The following is a 22,170-nucleotide window of genomic DNA, read 5'->3' as shown; positions in this document are numbered from 1 at the left end:
TCAATTTGCGACAGTTATTTTCCATCCAGCAAATGAACTTTTGACGTTAACATCACTAAATACATCACCATGTGGTTGGTGGATGGAACTGGTTCTAACAAATGCAGCATCTCCAACATTCATATCAACGACAGCTATTGGGGTTGTGCCACTGATCATGCCAGATGTCATCTCTATAAAACTCTGAGCAATTACTTCATTGTTCTTGAAGATATTCACTGCTATGGAGCTATCTCGATTTGGATAGAGAGTGAAGGTGAAAACATATATTCCGCTTACAGGGGCAGTAAAAGCTCCCGTAAATTTGTTATATCCTTTACCAATATTTAAAATCACGTGATCAAATACTATTGGATGATGCATTCCAACATTTGTTTCAATTGTTGTAAGCTGGGCATAAAAAGCAACGGTTGAAGGTTGTACAAATACATCTGCCTGTGTTATTAGTCGGGTAACTAAAAATGAAATAAAATGTTGTACTACTACCAATATACATAAAACCAGCCTCACGCATAAAATCACTTCCATCACATTGACTATAATTTATTGAAAGATTTAAAAAGGACTTGCCATACAAACTATACATATTGTTTTACGATCTGTCTGTTTTCTGGATGTTATTTGACTGAATGACACCTATCGGAATATATTCACCTGGACTATTTTTATTTTTACTTTTTAAATTGAAATTTATCTATATTTTAAAATTATATTTGATGAATAATTTCTTCAGTTCTATATTTTGAGTTATACTTTTTTTTTTTTTTTTTTTTTTTTTTTTTTTTTTTTTACTGTCTCTATTTTGATTCTATTGAGCCATTGACACAAAGATATATAATTTTTTTTTTTAAATTGTGTTTATTTATCGTTTTATATATATATGTACTTGTATCATTGTTTTTTAAATGCATTGTAAAGCGCTTAGAGTAAATGTTTATTTAGATAAGCGCTATATAAGCACTGTAAATAATAATAAATAATAATAATAATGACTGAGGGTTTTTTCATTTACAATATTTTTTTCTTTTATGACAATACATGCGTTTGCAAAAATTGAATTGCACAGGAGTAACATTAACGAATTCGTCTATGATATATTACAGATTACTCTACGGGGACATCTATACATTATTTCATGGTATTTAAATGTGGACGCCACATCCCATAAAGCTGACAAGGAATTTTATTATCAAGTAGGAAAACTTATGATCAAAGTATTTTCCTTCCAGATATAAATATATTGTATATACATGGTTAAAACTTTTTAAGGATGCTATCAACTTCCAAGAAAACACAGAACATGTGTTATAATCAAAATAACTTAATCTGAGTTATTCATGGAAACGTTAAAATTATTTACGGAAGCGTATTAGCGCCACACATTTTTTTTTTTATTTTTCTTCCTATGTTTGCATTATAACGGAAACCTTTGCGTTACAACGCAAACCTATGCGTTATAACGCAAACATTTGCGTTATAATGCAAACCTTTTGCTTTATAACGCAAACCTTTGCGTTATAACGCAAACATTTGCGTAATAACGCAAACATTTGCGTTATAACGCAAACATTGCGTTATAACGCAAACCTTTTGCGTTATAACGCAAACATTTGCGTTACAACGCAAACCTTTGCGTTATAACGCAAAACTTTGTTTTATCTTATTTCTTATTTAAGAATCAAAGGAAACAGTAGTTTTAACGGAGGTGGCTGTTTATTTTAAAATTTATCACCTTTGTAGTCATTTCAAAGTAAAATGCTTGAATAATTAGATCATATCAATGACTAATAATGAGCAGAATAATATAAGAAGGTGTGGTATGAGTGCCAATTAGAAAACTCCCCATCTAAGTCACTATTCGTAAAAGTAAACCATCATAGGCCGAATTACGGTCTTCAACACGGAGCATTGGCTCACACAAAACAACAAACTATAAAGGTCCCCAAAAACGATATCCATGTTACTACTAGTATATATATTACAAAAAAAATTGAGTAAATTGAGGTTTATTATACCTAAGAAAAAAATCAACCCTGCTTATATAGCTATAACCGAATATAAATATACGTCCAAAGTAAGCTCTCGTTTGAGAAATGTGTAAAGTAGGTTAGATTCCAATAAGCTACCCTTTGGCAATAAATGTATAGAATGAAGATGTTTTATTAATAAAATATGTTCTCTCTATTCACATTGCTACCCAAGTATCTTAAAGATACTACATTATATTGAAATGAAAATTCAATGACTTTCTATCAAAGAATCTTGATCATATTCTGAGATTTAAAAAAAAATGTTTCCTTATTAATAATTCATTTTAAAGCAGAAAGATCGTTTTGTCTATTTGACTTGGAGGTTTCACAATTGTATGACATTATTTTTGATCTTTCAATTTAAATATGACTATATACTAAACTATATCTATTTTCTTGTTAAATTCTATACTTTTCTGATGCACAATTCAGTGTTATTTTATGTATAATTGCACTTCAAGTATTCCATTATTCCTATGCATATTTATCATAATGATTTGGCCTTGTATTTATCTACTAGTAAATCACATCCAAAAATGAATGACTGACGGACATGTATACATATAAATGTTTGCGTTATAACGCAAAAGTTTGCGTTAAAACGCAAAAGGTTTGCGTTATAACGCAAAGGTTTGCGTAATAACGCAAAGGTTTGCGTTGTAACGCAAAGGTTTGCGTTATAACGCAAAGGTTTGCGTAATAACGCAAAGGTTTGCGTTGTAACGCAAAGGTTTGCGTTCTAACGCAAAGGTTTGCGTAATAACGCAAAAGGTTTGCGTTAAAACGCAAAGATTTGCGTTATAACGCAAAAGGTTTGCGTTTTAACGCAAAGGTTTGCGTTACAACGCAAAGTTTTGCGTTATAATGTGTGGCGCTAATACGCTTCCGTAATTATTCAAGAATACTCGTCTCATTTTCTGTTCAATCTATTGGAGGTATATCAAGTTATTCAAGAAAATATACAGCCACAGCAGAAACATGAGTACTTCTCATCTATAGTTTTCAATATGGCAGGGATATGAATACGATAGTGTCTCCAGTTATTCGAGGGTGTAAATAAATATAAGAAGATGTGTTATGAGTACCAATTGGACAACTTTCCATCCAAGTCACAATTTATAAAAAGTGAACCACTATAGGTCAAAGTAAGGTCTTCAACACTGAGCGTAGGACCGTAACGAATAGATAACGAATAAATGCTCCAAAATAACTGGTGAAAAACCATTCAAAGGTACGGTAACATGGGTAAGGGCGGATTTTGGCCACAAATTTCAGGTTCATCTAAAGAAATATTTTGGACACTTTTTAAACACATAAGTGCTTATTTCAATTGATTTAATTAGTTTATGTAAAATATTTTAACTGATTAAGTAATTAAAAAAGTGCTCCGATTCAAGCTTAAATATGACAAATCTATCAAAAATGCAAAAAATCGTCACTTTCCAGATGTTTTTGTCAATAACGGATGTGACCACATCCGTCTTCATCCTCCACCTTTATGTATGTTATGTATTATCATCAAATACAACTTGCATTTCAATATTATGAATGAACACGAATGCGACCACTTTCATTTAAGACTGAAACCGTCTAAAATTCAACCAAAATGCTAAAATTCTGAAGAGTTCAGTAACTCAGCATGATTTAATGATGTAAGTACCCGATGTGCATTGTATTGTATAATACAGCTCATATTTGTGTAGCAGAAGCATTCCTCTTATCAATAAATAGCTAAAAGATTACAGTTTCAAAATTTTTTAAAACTGCTATATTTTTAGGCCAAAAAGGGGTCTTACTGAACCTTCTCCTTTAAATACATACGGTCTTTTCTATATAAAAACGAGAAACGAACCAAATTAACAAACTACAACTAATGAACATTACATTCCTGACTAAGGACATTTTCAAACAATTGCAGCGGGTTTAAACGCTTTAATGATACCAAACATTCACCCTTATCCGAAACAATAGTGTAACATCATAACATAGAAAGACACACTAAAAGATATAAATTGAAATGGATTAACTTAATCAAAAGCTGTAGCAACACAAGTTAATATTAACTGAACAGAACGAATAAATGTGATCTATGATACAATGTAAATAATGTAAAGTTAATAAAATAAGGGATGAATAATTAACGTAAAAGTATAACACAGCTGTGAAATGTTAAACAACTTCATGAAAACATCATCCATGAAAATTATTCCGCCATTTGCAATAATAGTATACATAGGTAAATGAAAATAATAGTGTTGTTATGTATACTTTTTTTGGTCTCAATAACCTCCCGTTTATGAACACCAAGATATTTCTTGTATATCTATAAAATTATTCTAGAACTTGGTACATGTGGCATGGAGTAAATATGAACAATAACACTAAATATTTGGTGGTCGACAAAACTTTGTTTTCTTCATACACAGGTACCGGAAGTTTGATGCATAAAAGGAGCAAGGTAATAAATCCTTTTTAACTTGACCTGCCCTCAATGATATTTACTCATTTATAGCACTAATAAAGGACATTGGCTGTACAAGCGGGAAAGTTGAAATTAGGTTTGGCTTGCCAAATATAAAATATAGCGCAAACCAAAGTACTGTAGGGTAATACCAATTATTGTAAAACAAAGGCGAGTTATTTGCACTTTCGCTTATTTAAATAGATATAGGAAGATGTGGTATGAGTGCCAATGAGACAACTTTCCATTCAAATAACAATTTATAAAAGTATATAGGTCAAGGTACAGGCTTAACCAGGGAGCCTTGGTTCACACCGAACAGCAAGCTATAAAGGGCCCCAAAACTATTAATGTAAAACCATTCAAACGGGAAAACAACTGTCTAATATATACAATAACGAGAAACAAGTATGAACTACATAAACAAAGGACAGCTACTGTACATCAAATTTCAGACTTAGAGGACAGGTATAAACATTTGCAGCGAGATTAAACGTTTTAATGGTGCCAAACCTTCTCTCTTTTCTGAAACAATAGTATAACATCATAACATAGAAAAACACACTAAAAATATAAATTAGAAGGCTTAACTCAATCAAAATTCACTTCAAAAAAGAGAAAATAAATTTTTAGTATCTAAACTGTTTGATCATTCTAATTAATTTTGTTATGATTGTCCTCTTATTTTCGGCGTGTTGATCCAATAAACCGCAGGCAGAGTTTGAACTTCGAGTCATACATTCTTTCCCGAGGTATTTGTTTTAACGCTGTCACTTAGTTTTAAGTTTCTACCCTACATGTCGATTTGTTTCAAGAACAAAAATCATGTCGAAATGACTACAAATATAACATTTACCTCTTGGTTTTTCCTTCTCAATTTCATCATGATGTCCTTCGTCCCAGACTTGCACACTTTCAGGCTTACTTCCGTTGTCATGTGTCATGCTGTCCTGGTCAGTTTGGATAGCTCCAATATTAGTTTCTGTGATTACTGTCTGCAGATTTGTTACAATAGCATTGAGTCTTTCAATTTCTGTTTGTTGATTCTTAACCGTGTCTTTTAAATGAGAGATTTCATTTCCTTGCGCTTTCAACGTTTTGTGAATTTGTAAAATTTCAGAATACAGATCGACCTTTTCTGATTTTGCTAAAGCTACAATCACAAATGCTTCTACAAACAGTATAACTATGACCCTTGTAGCCATATTGTTTAAGTCGATTGATTTTGTAATCCACACACACTGTAAGCTTGATAAGGAAATTTTTTGACATTGTCCTACTTATTATCTAATATTCAACAAGCCAGCGTTAACTGCCGAATTGTTATAGTTTCTACGTTGGTAGTCTTCGATATAACTTAACTCGATCTATGAGTTTGACTGTCCCTCTGGCATATTTCACCCTTTTGCCGATGTGTTTACTATATCATGTTTCATAGACTACTGTGTGGTAATTGTTTTAAGTCATGGTGCTGTATATTTCAGAGGCTATCATCGATTTTTTTTAATGCCTATGTGTATCTCCTTCATCATTGAGACAAAAAAGACTGGTGTCTGGTATTTCTTTTAATAATTGAGATGTGTGTATTTCTTTTTGTGTATTTAACTGCTCCTTTGTATCTTTTTCATTATCAAGACAGCACTTTTGGGGTATTTAATGTTGTTTGTTTCATTTCATATCTAATGATATAATATTTGTATTTTGTTAATAAATAGGACGAACGGAAACATGCCTTACCAAATCTTCCAATTCCAAATATTCAAGCTTTTAGATTAAACTTTACTCTTCCAAATATGTATCCATATGGTAAATGTCAGACAATACTGAAGTTTATGATGTTAAAGTTTGTTTTCTAAAGACATGCTGACGATCTCTTCGTCCCCAATGGTATCACCAGCCCAGTAGTCAGCACTGCGATATTGACATAACTTTCATTATATGGTCATTTTTAAATATAAACTACTTGCAAATGTACGTACTATTATTAATCGAAATACTGAAGATTTTCTTATCCTAGGCATAAACATGTTTAACCCCGCCGCATGTTTGTGCCTGTCCAAAGTCAGGTGCCTCTGGCCTTTTTTAGTCTTTCATTATTTTTAATTTTAGTTTCTTGTGTACAATTTGGAGTTTTGTATGGCGTTAATTATCACTGAACTAGTATATATATTTGTTTTAGGGCCAGCTGAAGGACGCCTCCGGGTGTGTGAATTTCTCGCTGCATTGAAGACCTGTTGGTGCCCTTCTGCTGTTGTCTGTTGTATGGTAGGGTTGTTTTTTGACACGTTCCACATTTCCATATGTGTCATGTAGATTGTATAATATATACATCTTATAATGAGGATGTAAACGAAATGTCAAAAACGGAACAAAATTATATAATTATAAATGTGAATGATTTGCATCTGTATATGCTTATAATGTAATATATTCTGAGCGTCACTGGTGAGTCTTATGTAGACGAAACACTCGTGTGGCGTATCAAAAGTATAAGCAAGGTACCTTTGATAACTCTTAATTATCCTAGTTAGCTTTGTTTATTATTGCCAACGAAATTCCTGGAAAACATGTGATTTAACTCTATTATTTTTCTCTGGATCCAAACATTCCACAACTTGGCAAGGATTTCTCTTCATCAATTGGTCATAATTATATTTTGGTGGTATACAATTAATGTCATCACTTACACCGTAACGTTCTACCTTCAGCGACTTCGTTTTACCTTCGATGTCTATCGGGTCTATTCGTATTGCGTTACGAGATGCCATTGCTGGATTCTCATCAAAGTAATTGAATGGTAGCAAGAAAAAGCTGCGACTTTCACCTGGAGTATGAGTGACTGGTAGGTCTTCTTTTATTGGTATATGGTACAATCCCATTGCAATCCATGCTACGATGTCCTGTAATTATATCATTATAGACATAGTTAAGGTTATCAATGAATGACTTTCATTTATCTTAAACTTTTAATACAAATGTTTAAATCAGACTATATCTATGAATTCTGCGATATTCTGACATATTGTTAAAATCTAAAAGTGTGATTTGATTATTTTGTATTCGCTAGTTAGTTTGAATAAATCTTGAAAATAGATTCCACGCCGTCGCTTACATAACCTTTCGATTTATAACCTTAATCTGAGTTCTGCTAAAGCGACTATAAAAAAAGTGTGACATACAAGTCTGGTGTAAGATAGGTAAATATAAAACCAGGTTTAATCCACTGTTTTCAGCATAATGAAATGCATCTTTTGAGTCAGGAATATGAAAGTTCTTTTCTTTTAATTTTATGTGTTTGATCTTTTGATTTTAACATTTGATGATGGACTCTCCGTTTTGGATTGTTCAAGGATTCTTTTTGTCATTTTACATTTTAGTAAATAATATACAATGAAATTTGTATTGTAAAATCAGAAAATCAAATGATAAGCATTTTTAAAAGAGAATTTTATATCAACCATGTTCAGTAAACCTATGACTCTTTCTGACCCAATCAAATCAGTTTTTTAAAAATATAAAACATATCAACATATAACTGTTACGTTTATTCGGCTCTCAACATTCCACGATAAGACAAGAATCATAATTCACTTGGTCAAATTTATACTGCAGAGTTATACAATTAATGACATTTCCTACACCGTAACGTTTATCCATCAACAATTTCGTCATTGTCAATAAGGTCATCTTATTTAAATAACTAGGCCATGCCAATTTACGTTTTAAAAGTTTACATGACATGTTGATATTTTGCTGTTATATTATTCGCATTGTTTTTATCTATCTTGTTGTCAAAAAAATCTTTATTGGCGGTTTCGTTATTGTCTTATTAGTAAAAATTTAGCGATTTCTTAAATTTTTTGGGGGGGAAAGTATTAATCATTTGTTGTGCCTAAAAAGAGACACCCCTTATTACTGTAAAACTGGCAATTTGATTTCATTTTCCAAAACATTGCGTATGACGACAAATATTGAACATAAAAAAAAGAAAAACTACACGTGGTCTTTCATTATTATAAAAAATAAATATCGTTTTACCTTGTCAACAATATTTTCATCATCGTCAATAAAATCCTGAAATCTTACTACAGGCTCATCTGGCTTATTAGTTTGGTATATGGAACTGCTTCCCGGCTCATTATCCTTTCGTCTGGTAACAGCAACTTGATAGCGCGACCAAGTGATTCCTGGTTCGTACCTTGTTCCTGTCGGGTATATATTATATGTCATACCTTTATTTACTATTCTATAACCGGGTGTGTTGCCGAATTTATCTTTTATATTATCATTAGATATCACAAGGTATTTAGGTTGCTTAAAGTTGTGTTTATATACGGCCTGCTTCTCAGTTACTTTCAATTTTCTTTCAAATCTCAATTGTTGAATGTTGGAATCTGAATTTGTATATGTAGGATTCGAAACGGCATCATTTTCAATATCAATTGTTTCGAATCTGTTGAATTTTCCTTTTATGTCCATATCTACTTTAAAATGAAATAAATGTTGATGAATCAGGCCCATTAAATGTTTACTAATTTCGAAACCGTATGGATTTTTACGTCCATGATATGCTGCGATTATTACACCGGAAACAGTGACCTTTACTTCTATTCCACCAGTGGGATAAAATATAAAATCTATAATGTAATCATAGTTGAAGACGGTGATGATAGTTCTGACAGTTAATACAACACTAACCATACCCTCGTAAAATCTGTGAGACGAAGTTGAAGAATACCCATGATGACGTCTTAATGGGAGTCCCGTGTTAAGTTCAAAAACACAAAACGCACGTGAATTATAAACTGGAGTGTCGGAGCTTCCGTCTAAAAAGTATGTACTTATATATGTTGCATCATTTGGACAGTCAACCCCATGCATTAAATATTTTGCTCTTAAGCCTAGCAAAAATCTTGAATCGAAAAACCGAAAGTTTTGTTCCGTTGGTTTGTATCCAGAATAAAAAGAGGTTAATTCTTGTAGACTAATTTCATATACTATACGCTGACCTTGGAATCTTATATCGAATAAACGTGGTCCTGTAATTATTGACATACCTATATCAAATTCCCAAAACATGTACGTTACTTTCCTTCCTTTGATGTTGTATCTTTTTCCATCAGGAGAAATTTGTGAAGGATTTCGTAATGGATTTGAGAAGGGAGGATTCCCCCTTCGTTTCATAGTAAGTGGAATATTCATCGATCCTCTTGGAAAAGGTATTTTTTTAAAGACGAGTTTATTTCTTCTGTAAAAATCTCTCACTTTGTTCCATGTTTCAAAAATTCTTCCATAAAACCAAATTTTCAAGATCTTAAAATTTTCAAAACGGGTTTCTACATAAACTTCAAAATCTATTGGTCTTAAAATGCTATATTCAAAGTTTTGATAAAAAGTGTACCAATAAAAACGTTTTCCGTCTAACGTTGTAATCGGAACCTGAACGCTGATAGACACATCTAAACATTTATTACGACAGTTGATAAATGTACCGCCGTATAAATCATGAAGTGCCTTCCCGAATTCTTTGTTTATTCTTTCCTTAAGTTTTTGGGAAATATTTTCAATAGATGTAATTGGTCTTTGAAAGAATGGAATTGGTTGTGGTCGATAAGGAACCAGTCGATAACCGTTAGGAAACGGAAGTGGTCCAACAACTATTTCAATAACATTTGGTTTAGAATCTCCTCCTCTTATTAATATCACGTGAGCTTCTCTTGGTGGTTTTGTAAATCCATTATCTATATAATTCAAGACTGCCTCTTTGGGTGGCAAATAAAGTTCTGCTAAGTAAATGTAGTTACTCCTGATTGTCGCATTACTGAATTTTGTGAGATTAAGTTCCTTATTTGAGTACAAATAGTAAAGCAGACCCTTCATTTCTTTCCTAGTGAGGTCGTTGAATACAGATGGATAATTCAGCTCATTTCTATTAATTCTACCATATGGATTCTTACTATTTCTTCCACATACTCCTACAGATTTGTTTCCTGAAAAAATAAAAATAATTATAACCAGATGCAATCAGGAATTATCGTACGTGACGAATTCAACATTGACACGGTTTTAGTAAACAATCTACCATTAGTTTTCTCGTTTGAATTGTTTTACATTGTCTTAATGGGGCCTTTTAGAGCTGACTATATGCGGTATGTGCTTTGCTCATTGTTGAAGGCCGTAAGGTGACCTATAATTGTTAATGTTTGTGTCTTTTTGGTCGTTTGTGGTTAGTTGTCTCATTGGCAATCATACCACATCTTCTTTTTTATACCAGTATATTTTATCATAATCATCTGCAAGATAAATTGCAAATATAAGCCATATGTATATTCTGTACCAAAAGGCAATGAATTCGAACAAATCATGTCAAAACGTGCCCGAGAATCTACCACAAAACTGATAATAAATCAGTATAAATAAAAGGAACACACAAACATAAACAATTTGTCATAATCTAATAGCTAAAAAGAGTCAAACAAATACGATGGACTTAAATATTAATGATAAACAGATGATAAAAAGAACACACAAGAGTAGTTATCGCAAGTACAAATATGGTCGTATTAAAAGTTTAACAGAACAAATTAATGGTGTATGATTGCTCACCAATGAGACAACCATATACCAGAATCAACATTATGTAAATGGACGTCACTGGTTGTACACTAACATGCAGTGTTACATATTTCGGCACAAGAAAAGAGACAAACAACTTGAAGTAACATGATATAATTTATAAATGAACTACACAAAAACACAAACTTTCGAAATACAAAGCAAAAAAACGACTTTAAAAATTTATAATATGCATTTCAAAAATCACTGAAACCCGAACAACCGGAAATTGCTAACATTATGTTGCAAGATGACGGTTTCTATAAAACAAGATTGAGCCGTCAGTATAGTTTTCCCCCCAGTACTCTTATACATTCATGGGTGATAAAAAAAACCACAACCAGTAACTTGATTTGTGTTGTGACATAGACATGCTTTATATAGGTTAATATATCTCTAGTAAACCTTTTTGCACCTGACCTGATCAATTTAACATAAACACCTCTTTAAAGATAAAACAATACATTTTCACGCTATGTTGAGTCTTTCAATGAACACGATTAATTGTCATACTGATTCACTGCGAAAAAGAAGTACTGTTTGATAGATCATTTTCACTCAATTTAGATTTGTTTATTTTCAATCCGGCCAGTAGTAAGTATTTGATTAACTTTGACCTTATTTTTTAATAGTAATGAATTTATCACAACTTAAACTCTACAATATAACCAAAACTCTTAATACCAGACGAATGCAGTTTCAAACTTTGCAGCAGATAATAAAATCAAATTAGCTTTTAAATAGATAAATACATTTTCCAGTACTTCTGTAACTTCATTTTGTAACTGCATGGCAATACGATTGATATTAAATATTTGAAGTTAAAACATATTCGTTCTTATGTTGTTCTGTTACACCACTGTCCCAGGTTACTGGGAAGGCTGGGATTGCACTAACATGTTTAATCCGGCACAATCTGAATGTGTGTGCCTGTACAAAGTCAGGAGCCTGTAATTTAGTGTTTGTTATTTGTTGCTGTGTCAGATATGTGTATTTTAGTTCATTTGTTTTGTACATTAATAAGGCCGTTAGTTTTCTTCTTCGAATTGTTTTACATTGGTTATTTCGGGGCCTTTTATAGATGATTATTTCTGAAGGCTGTATGGTGACCATTATTTGTGTAGTTCTGTGTCATTTTGTCACTTGTGGAGAGTTGTCTCATTGACAATTATACAACATGTTCTTATTTTATATTTACTCACTTCTCAATGACATAGGTTTTATGTAAAGCTGTGGTTGTATACACTTTCCGTCATTCCTCTGTTTAGCCTAGAAGATAACAAACATGCATGATTGATAAAATCTGTGTTATGTTACATCAGTTGCTGGTATTGGAGTAAAATGACGTTATAACTTCAAACATGTGTATTTTCTTCCTACCAGTTTCAAAAAAATGTGTTACGGATATGCAGATAAATGTATGCAAATAAAATGATTTGAGTTGTTTATTTTGGAAAAAAAACTAAAGAAAAATATTTGAAGTTATATGTCCATTAACAAGCCATGCATTATATACAATCAACAGCAACAGTTGTTTGGATACTTTGTCATATTTCACTTGTAGAGTGAGTGCTCATATTCGGCTTACCTTTCCGTGTTTTCTGCAGTTTATGTTCAGGTCTTTATGTTTTTAAAGTAAACTGATATTTTTATCAAAATATTAGCGCCTGAATAGTTTGATGTTTTATGTTCGTTTATTTCCTGATAAAAGTAATGTCATAAATATGAATTTTACCTTTGTTCTATGCGTACGTCCATCAACTTGTTTTCTTTGGTAAGCCTCTGACATCTCAAAAAGAAATACACAAAGTACCATGAACGACCAACCATTACCATTTAGAGGTCTAAAATAAACGATTGCAACGACATTAATGTTTGGGTAATGAATGTTTAAATACGTGTATACCTAAATTTAAGCTTATGTATAACTCCATATCTTTATAAATTTATACAAACTTTGGCAGAAAAATGGTTCAGTTTGAGATGATAAATATAAACATGAAAAGCATTGTACATATTTGTGGGGAAACAACATTTGCGTGAGGAGCTAGAATGTTGTTGTTTTTTCAAAATGTGCAATGGAACTTATTGTCTTGTTGGACAAAAAGTACAAAACAAGCATTTCGGTCAAGCTTTTCTAACTCAATATTGACTGCTGTACCCCTATTTTTGACATTTTTACTCTTTCAGTATGTTTGTTTTGTTCATGCATCGTTGACAAAGTAATGGACTGTCATAAAAGTGAGAGGTTTAGCTTGCTATAAAACCAGGTTCAATCCACCATTTACTGCATTAGAAAATGTCTGTACCACGTCAGGATATGACAGTTGTTATCCATTCGTTCGAAGTGTTTGGACTTTTGATTTTGCCTTTTGATTTTTGATTTTCCTTTTTGAATTTTCCTCGGAGTTCAGTATTTTTGTGTTTTTAATTTTTTTCTAAAAACATCAATAAATATTAACTTCATTTAATATCGATATAAAAATTTATAGTTTATTCTAACCATGTCTCCGTGTATTGTCTCAGATACGGTAATAGTAGTATACCGTTGTTCATAAATCGATTAGGAGAAAACAAATTCGGGTTAAACTAAAACCGAGTGAAAAATATCAACGTTAAAAGGAAAACAAAGGAAGAACCGAAACACTGAAGTGCAACAAAAGCAAACGTCAATGCAATTTACATAGAAAAAAGTTAAATCACTAAAAAAACGACCTAATTTATAAAAACTGCAATATTCTGACTTGGTACAAGACATTTCAAGAAAAACATGGTGGATTTCAAGGTCAGGGTACTGTCAGCAGTTGTCATATGTAATATCTTTGAATACTAGTGCCCTTTTTTTAATTTATTGAGTGATGTGTGTTATTCTCATCAAGGATCCGACGTCTTTAACTTTGTACAAAAAACGACCGTTTCGTCAACATAGCACTCATTTGTAAAACATGAATTTAAATAAAGTCAAAGCCAAATAGGTTATGAATTTGAAATCTTTAGCGTGACCACAGACACCAGAGTAGCGAATAGGTTGAGAAATAAACATCCACAAACTACTGTTATCTTAATTAATTGCATGTTGGAAGTTAGTAAAAGTCAGCTATTTAATCGAAAAACCCTTATCAAAACTGAAGTCATTGTTGAAAATTTACTAAATAAACTCATCATAGATACCAGGACTAAATTTTGTATATACGCCAGACGCGCGTTTGTTAGAAGACATTGTTGGAAATTTTCGTTCCCGTTTTGCGTTATACATATTTCAAAAATTGTGTTATCATACTATATCAGTCAGAAAATGGAAAATGATTTCCATTCGATTCGTTGTTTGATAAAGTGCCGCATTTAATGTTATCCCCTATGATAGGTTTATTGTTGATTTTAATATTTTTGTATATCTTACTGATTATAATTTCGAATAATAATATATTCATCTTGTGACTGATTTTTATAACTTTTTTAAAACTTACCTCATGGTGTTGTATACGATAACTCTCAAGTTATAATAAGAAAATTGTATGAGAAAATATATATATTATTTTTTATTTATATCTACATACTGAAAAAAACAAACAACTCGTACAAATAAGATGGATTGACTTAATTAAATTGATTTACAATACTAAGTCCTAACAACACAGTATTGATTTACACAAGAACGGATACGCTCTATTAAGTGAGATTACATAAGCACACGAATTAATTGAAATAGAAACCTAATTGTATGGAAAAGAGGGGCAAAGGATACCAGAGGGACAGTCAAACTCTTGATTGACAAAAAACAATTAACTTTACGAAGAAACTATTTTAGTTTTCACTGTTGAATAAAATCCAAATTGGCAATCACTACACAGTCAAGTGAAAGATGTTTCCTTTATTCCTCGATTCCGTAATAGGTTCAAGCTGAAGATTGAAATATGTACTAATACAGTAGCACATAGTCAAAAGCTTGGTTTGTAGCTGTCCTTGTATTTCTTAACAACCCACAGTTGATTCATTAAATCATTGAATTTAGGGGAAGAAGTGAACAGAAATTAATATTCAATATCATAGCTTAAATGTAAATAAAATATTTTTATAGTTACATGTAACATGTCGTTAAGAGTCCGATATAAGTATTTGGATAAAAATGACGATTGAAACTCATACTTTAATGTAAAATTGTGTTGTATCAGTACAGTTTATATGTACATATCCGACAAGATGACTGCACAAGATGACTGCACAAAATGACTGCACAAGATGACTGCAAGTACAAATGAAGTACATGAATGAAAACCAACAAAAAGCATATGAGTATGCTTTTGTTCAGCGAGTATATTCAACAAATAGTTTCAGATATTTATCTTTTTGTTACCGTGTTTAAAGCAAATCTTAGCTGTTATAAAATACTGAATAGATAATTTGTAAGACTTAATTATTTGTAATACATGATACGAAGGTTGTCACCATTAAATAAGGAGTTGCTTCCTCTTCCATAGTTTACCGTGTTAAATGTCAGGTTTGTGCTGCTCAGTCATTAGTTTTGTGTTTGGTGTGATCTTCCTGTGGTATTCTTTTAATAAGAAGGTGTTGCATAATTGCCAAAATAAACAGCTCTCCATCAGAGAACACATGCCATAGAAGTTAAAAAAAAACAGTAATGCTTTCAATAATGAACAAAATCTATACAGCTTTGTAAGCTATATATACCCAGAAATGACAAATGTGAACAGTTCAATCGAGTAAACAAATAACACGGACGGTATGTCAGGAGCAAACTAGATCTTTTCACACGTTGATTTCCGTTATTCAGCTAAAAGCATGCAGATAAACAACTCATAAAGGTGCGGAAATTTCAACGAGTCTGATCATTCTATGTAATAAACTCAATTTGACTTCTAATAAAAATTCAAAAATTCAATTTTCAACACTGTTTCTTCTATACTAAATGCATTTTTTTTTCAGATACATTTAATTATTTAACAGTGATGTATGCATAGGAAAGGTTCAAAATGCACTTTATTATCAACATAATTGATAGATCCTTGTGTGTAGAAATCTTTCCACATTCATCTCCTTTCGATGTAAATTGGTTTGTTTTGAAAAAAAACTTTGACACGATATGATGAAACACATATACATTTTTGCATACGAATTTTTATTTTATGATGATCTTAACGTCAGACCGATTTTTATATAACTAGAAGGTTGAAATTAGTGAATGCCTTTTGTGTAGAATTCTATCTGCATTCATCTCAACTTTGATGTAAATTGTTTTGTTTTGAAAAAAATATCTTTGACACGACATGATGTAACACATATACATTTTTGCATACGAATTTTTGTTTTATTCTGATCTTAACGTCAGACCGATTTTTATTTAACTAGAAGGGTTTAAAAAAAAGTATGTCAAAACTATGATTTATTATACATGTTATATATAATAAACATTGTGTATATCTATGTTTAACAAGTAACTTAAGTTAAGGACATTCACGTCATTTTGGTGCACTATTGCGGTATCTCAGTCCAGAAGATAATATCTATATAAAAGTACCGAACAATTTAATTCAAGGGAAAATGGGGGGGGGGGGGGGTCCTTAAACCATATTCTGACCCCCAGTTTTATGAGAAAAAAATATTTTGTTGTCAAGCAAATGAAAGGAGATGACAAAAAAAATGTTTTGAATCAAAATTTAAAAGTAATTTAATTGAAAGAGTCGAAAAATATAAAGGTCGCGCTTTGATGACTCGGACAAAAACACCATACCCCTCCACACAAACACACACACACATACACACACACACCCACACTCACACACACACACACACTTTAACAAACACAAGTTAAATTATATTTAATGCAATAGAAGAATACAATCGATCGCACACCGGTTCACAAATATCAAGAAAACTCCTTTACTGACATTTATTGGCAGATTGATAGTTTTTGGTTACATATTATGAGCTAATCTTTAATTGACTATGATTGTTTGTCAGTTTTCAGAACGAAGATTGATGGTTCCCTCCAATCATCCCGGCTTCCTCTATCAAAAAAACCCAATCGCCACGAAACAATCGTGTCGAAAGTGGCGTTAAACACTAATCAATCAACTTCTGACTGTTAATGACGTAATGATACTGAATCCATTTGATGTTGAATATGTACTAATTGATATTTTTGTCATAGATGCAAAATTTTTATCATTTGTTTTTGTTTTTGAACTTTCTCTCAGATGTTGTGAGTGAAAACTTTGGTGTCTTTTTGTTGTGGGATTTAAATATACGCTGTCATGTCCAGTCTTTGTTTTCGTTAGATATTTTCTACTTTGAATTAAACTTTTGAGTCAATCCCTTTTCATTTGATTTTCATAGTTTAATTTCATGTTGTACTGTTAAACTACTGTCGCAGATTAGGGGGAGGGTTTCGGACCATTTATCAAGTTATAGGCTTCAATTTTCATTTGTCAATACAGAAAAGATCAGCTGTGTCTGTAACTCCAAGGTACATTTAAGAAAAGTCCATCAAGATAACAATATCTATTTTTCGAGAAATAAAGTAGGGATTTTCTTACCCCAGGCATAGATTACCTAAGCCGTATTCGGCATAACTTTTTTTGAATTTTGAATCCTCAATGCCCTTCAACTTTGTAATTGTTTGGCTTTTTAAATATTTTGATATGAGCGTCACTGATGAGTCTTATGAAGACGAAACGCGCGTCTGGCGTACTTAATTGTAATCCTGGTACCTTTGATAACTATTCTTGCACGTAAAAGAAACCGAGTTTGAGAACAAGAGCAAGCTAATAACAAGGCTGTCCTTGCATAAGCACAGTGGAAAGGGGTTAGTATAAAAGGTTTCCCAATCCACAGTTTGTTTATTCTGGTTTTATGTTAGCTAAAACTTCAACACTTGAATACAGGTGTACGGATAACATGAAGCTATATATAGAAAGGTATACAGAAAACGGTGGTTTTATCCAAATTCCAGTGTTTGTGAAGTAAAAAAAAACATTAGTTGAAGAATGAATTATAGTCTAGATATTCGTACATTGTAAAAACTTAAAATTTATTTACACTCGTTACGAAATAGTTGGAGTAACATCTGCGTAAGGTTGCAGTAGGTAAATAAAATCGCTATTTTCAGATTGAGAACAAGACAATGTAATTATTTCAAAATTACATATGTGTGAAATTGTCATTATGTACATTGAGAGATTTGTGAATTTACGTAAGTTGACAACAAAAATACTTAAGCATAACGTTGTTGACAGAATGTAGTTTTTAATTGTATGTATACATGGTATAGTAAATTTGGTTAGGAATCTGTTCTCGTGAATGATCTGAAATTTGTAGTTTAAAAAAAATACTATACATTTTCACTGAAGCTTAACAAAGTCAAAAGATACAAAAAGAGTATAAATAAAGGCAATAATAAAGAAATTATATTTTAGCAAACAATTATATTACAAAAATACCAAACTCCAAAGGAAATTCAAAAAGGAAAGTTCCTTCTAATTTGGTAAAATCAAAAGGTCAAACACATCTAACGAAAGGAAAATCAACTGTCATATTCCTGGCGTTGTACAGGGCATTTTTAATGTAGAATATGGTGGATTAAATCTGGTTTAATAGCTTGCTAAACCTCTCATTTCTATGACAGTCGCATATAATTTAATCATATGCATAACAAAGTGTGAGCAAAATAAACAGACATTATCGGTAAAGACGTCGACAATTTGAGTAAAGCAGTCAACATTGTAATATAATATAAATCTATATAAAAACAAAACATCGTTGCAACTAAGAAACACAGAATTGGCTATAGACAAAATTCACATACAAAACTGTCAGACAAGAACTAAAAATTGGCAATATACATCAACACAATTGCGGGATGTATATATAAGTACATATCAACGTCCTAACTATATAAGTCAAATCTATATAAACCGGCAGGTTATGAAAATATGAAAAGGGCCCATTTGAACAGTTGGTCGGTTTATTCAGGTTTCCGTTTTGTCATAAAGTTTATGCATAAAGTTAATGAATTGTAACGTCCGATATTTTGCATGTAAAAGCTCTGTCTCGACGTAAATTGTAAACCAATATATATAAATACTGTAATAATCTTTTTATTAAAAGCTATAGCATGATTTGTGTGAAAATATTTTATCATGAACTTTACAAGCTTGACTTGTCTTTTCACGATTTAACTTAGCTTAATCGTTGTTTTGCTTCTTAGTGATCATTTGCAATTGAAATTTCAGTATTTGGTTATCCCCCAATTCCATCTAAAAATATTTTAACCTTTGTTTTCGTATCCTCGGTTGTCAAATCCACCTCGGAAGTAAGCTCATCGGAGATATTCTTAAACAGGATTGAAATTTTGTATTTACGCCAGACGCGCAGATCAAAAATCAAAAATGTTAGCAATCAAAATTTAAACGTGATCGTATATTGTCATTGTCGTATATTGGTACGATGCCCTTACACTTGACTACGGATTGTCGTCATATGTGTGTTCTTCGTTATCAGGGTCATTATAAGATAAAAAAAAAAATAGAAATTAAAAAAGTTCGTACCTAAATTATATACTTCAAGACCATCAAGTATACTATGATCAACAAGGTATTGATATCTTTGATATATTTTTTTTAGAAACAGGACGAGACTTTCTTTGACATAACATTGGCTCATCAACTTTCTGCTCAGACAATTTTGATGTTTTATAACTTCTGAATAGTAGATACAAGCTTTTGAATACCGTATTATAAGAAAAACGTTTATCCAATATGCAGGTGAAGTCGGAATATTTATTAGTTATCTGTTTGATTTGGGTCTTTTTTTAAGAATGTTAGTATTATGTATTAATCAAAATGTTCACTTTGTATTGCTCACAGCTTGTTAATTTACTACAGTATAATCGAAAATTGTCCATTACCTGCAGAAAAAACGTCTTTTCTATTAGAGTTTGTAAAATTTTTAGCATTTTCCTTTGCAGAATTTTATGTTTTACTATGACGTTTATCCACCAAAATATATCATAATGTGTTGTAGAATGTGGTAAAAGTTAGTTTTATAATAAACGTACGCGTAAGCGGATTATGCATGATTGTTAATGAGACAACTATCCTTTTTAATAACCTGGATAATTAATAACAGTGCCTAAAAGATAGGGTGGAATGTTTTTTTTTTTGTTTAATAAAATTGCGAATGGAAATGGGGAATGTGTCAAAGAGACAACAACCCGACCAATTAAAAAACAACAGCAGAAGGTCACCAACAGGTCTTCAATGTATTGAGAAATTCCCGCACCCGGAGGCGTCCTTCAGCTGGCCCCTAAACAAATATATACTAGTCCAGTGAAAATGAACGCCATACTAATTTCCAAATTGTACACAAGAAACTAAAATTAAAATAATACAAGACTAACAAAGGCCAGAGGCTCCTGACTTGGGACAGGCGCAAAAATGCGGCGGGGTTAAACATGTTTGTGAGATCTCAATCCTCCCCCTATAGCTATTTGTTGTATCCCTCCGTCATTTAGCTAGCATTCAAGTATCATTTTGTATATTTCGTCGGTGCTTATCAGACGCACTAATTGTTGAAAATAATCATTTTTCTTTTCAAAGAAATGAAATTGAGAATGGGAAGGGGAATGTGTCAAAGATACAACAACCCGACCATAGAACAGACAACAGCAGAAGGTAGCCAATAGGTCTTAAATGCAGCGAGAAACTCCCGCAACCGGTAGCATATATATCATGTGTCCAACAGTTAAATGTCAGAACTGTTGTTTTTGACTTGTGGCATGAATCTGATTCACTGCATTTGTCCTCAGAAATCGTGTCAACTAGGATGGATCGTGTCACAGTTTCTAATAACATTTTGCATTCAACTTTAGCTCGTCAATCATTAACTGGCGTTCAAAGAAGAGGCTGTCACAACCCCAGCAAACCGGATTTATTATTATTTATGTGTGTCCTGGCAATTTCACAAGAACCATAACTAATGAACAGTGAAAGTGAAAATCGTCAATATCAAATTTGACCTCTATTTTGTTATCAGTATCAACATATTAAAATTTGAAAGAGCTTAGATGGATTCAGAGTGGTTCATGAGTAAATGCAACAACATGAATGGAAACGCCATTTTTTTATCTTTCAAGGAGCATAACTCCTGAACAGTAAAAGTCAAGATCAACATTATTGAATCGACCTCCATTTTGTCATCAGTAACAACATATTTAAATCTTTCAAGAACCATAACTCCTGAACGGTAAAAGTCAAAAATCATTATTCTTGAACTTGACCTTCATTTTATTGTTAGTCACAAAATATTAAAATTTTAAAAGATTTGGTTGAACAATTCATGGGTAAATGCACGGACAACATTTGGCTGCCGCCCGACCGACCGACTGTCCGACCGCCCGCCATACATCCCCAAAATCAATAACCGACAGTTTTGTCACAAAAATCCGGTTAAAAATGCATGCATTTATAACTTTTATTTTTAGTATTGCTGATTTAATTCTTTCAAAAGAGGTGAACATGTGTATAGAAGGCCCATAATATTTGCAAAAAACTTTCTTAACTTGTCCTAAAATCATCAAATCTCAAATTTCAAATACATAAATGTTCTTAAAAATAAATATAAAATTTATGTTTTTGATACATACTTTTCCGTTTTATGCTCATAATAGTGTCAAAGACTTCGTGTTACATCAACCTAGTTGTTACTTGTTGGTTTTAAGACAAATATAAAAACATTTTTCACCGATTTTAAGCTTTTTGTACAATTATTCAACTAATTTCATAGAAATTCAGTCAGTAATATTTCTCATGCTAAAAGAGATAAATGCATTGTTTTTTTCAAATTTCAATTAAGGTTCAATAAGCATGATAAGCCAAAGTTGTTTGTCACTATTTACCAAAATTCTGTGATATATACTTTTAACTGTTTCTTTACCTTAAGTTGGTTTCTTTCACCATCTTGGTTTGTAAAAAACAGAGAATCTAAGGTCCAGATTTTCTATCTTGTTTTCAAAATTTGATGAAGGAATGCAGATATCTAACGTGATTG

The 22,170-nt window shown here is 31.9% G+C and overlaps 2 protein-coding genes across 2 annotated transcripts; both read right to left on the bottom strand.

The window, feature by feature from the left end:
* Window positions 1-5,696, bottom strand: LOC134681547 (heavy metal-binding protein HIP-like). Its single transcript, XM_063541191.1, has 3 exons — window positions 5,348-5,696; window positions 5,005-5,016; window positions 1-455 (listed from the first exon to the last, which is right to left on the bottom strand). Exons 1-3 carry the CDS (start codon window positions 5,694-5,696, stop codon window positions 1-3), a joined length of 816 nt encoding a protein of 271 aa, XP_063397261.1.
* Window positions 5,697-7,031: 1,335 nt separating this feature from the next.
* On the bottom strand, window positions 7,032-12,895 carry LOC134681546 (putative amine oxidase [copper-containing]). The gene is made up of 4 exons (XM_063541190.1): window positions 12,842-12,895; window positions 12,309-12,375; window positions 8,530-10,481; window positions 7,032-7,391 (listed from the first exon to the last, which is right to left on the bottom strand). Exons 1-4 carry the CDS (start codon window positions 12,893-12,895, stop codon window positions 7,032-7,034), a joined length of 2,433 nt encoding a protein of 810 aa, XP_063397260.1.
* Window positions 12,896-22,170: the final 9,275 nt, after the last annotated feature.

Source organism: Mytilus trossulus, chromosome 8, assembly GCF_036588685.1.
Source record: "Mytilus trossulus isolate FHL-02 chromosome 8, PNRI_Mtr1.1.1.hap1, whole genome shotgun sequence".
Taxonomy (NCBI): Eukaryota; Metazoa; Mollusca; class Bivalvia; order Mytilida; family Mytilidae; genus Mytilus; species Mytilus trossulus.
The sequence above is the reverse complement of the archived record's forward strand: the minus strand, read 5'-3'. Positions and strand labels throughout refer to the sequence as shown.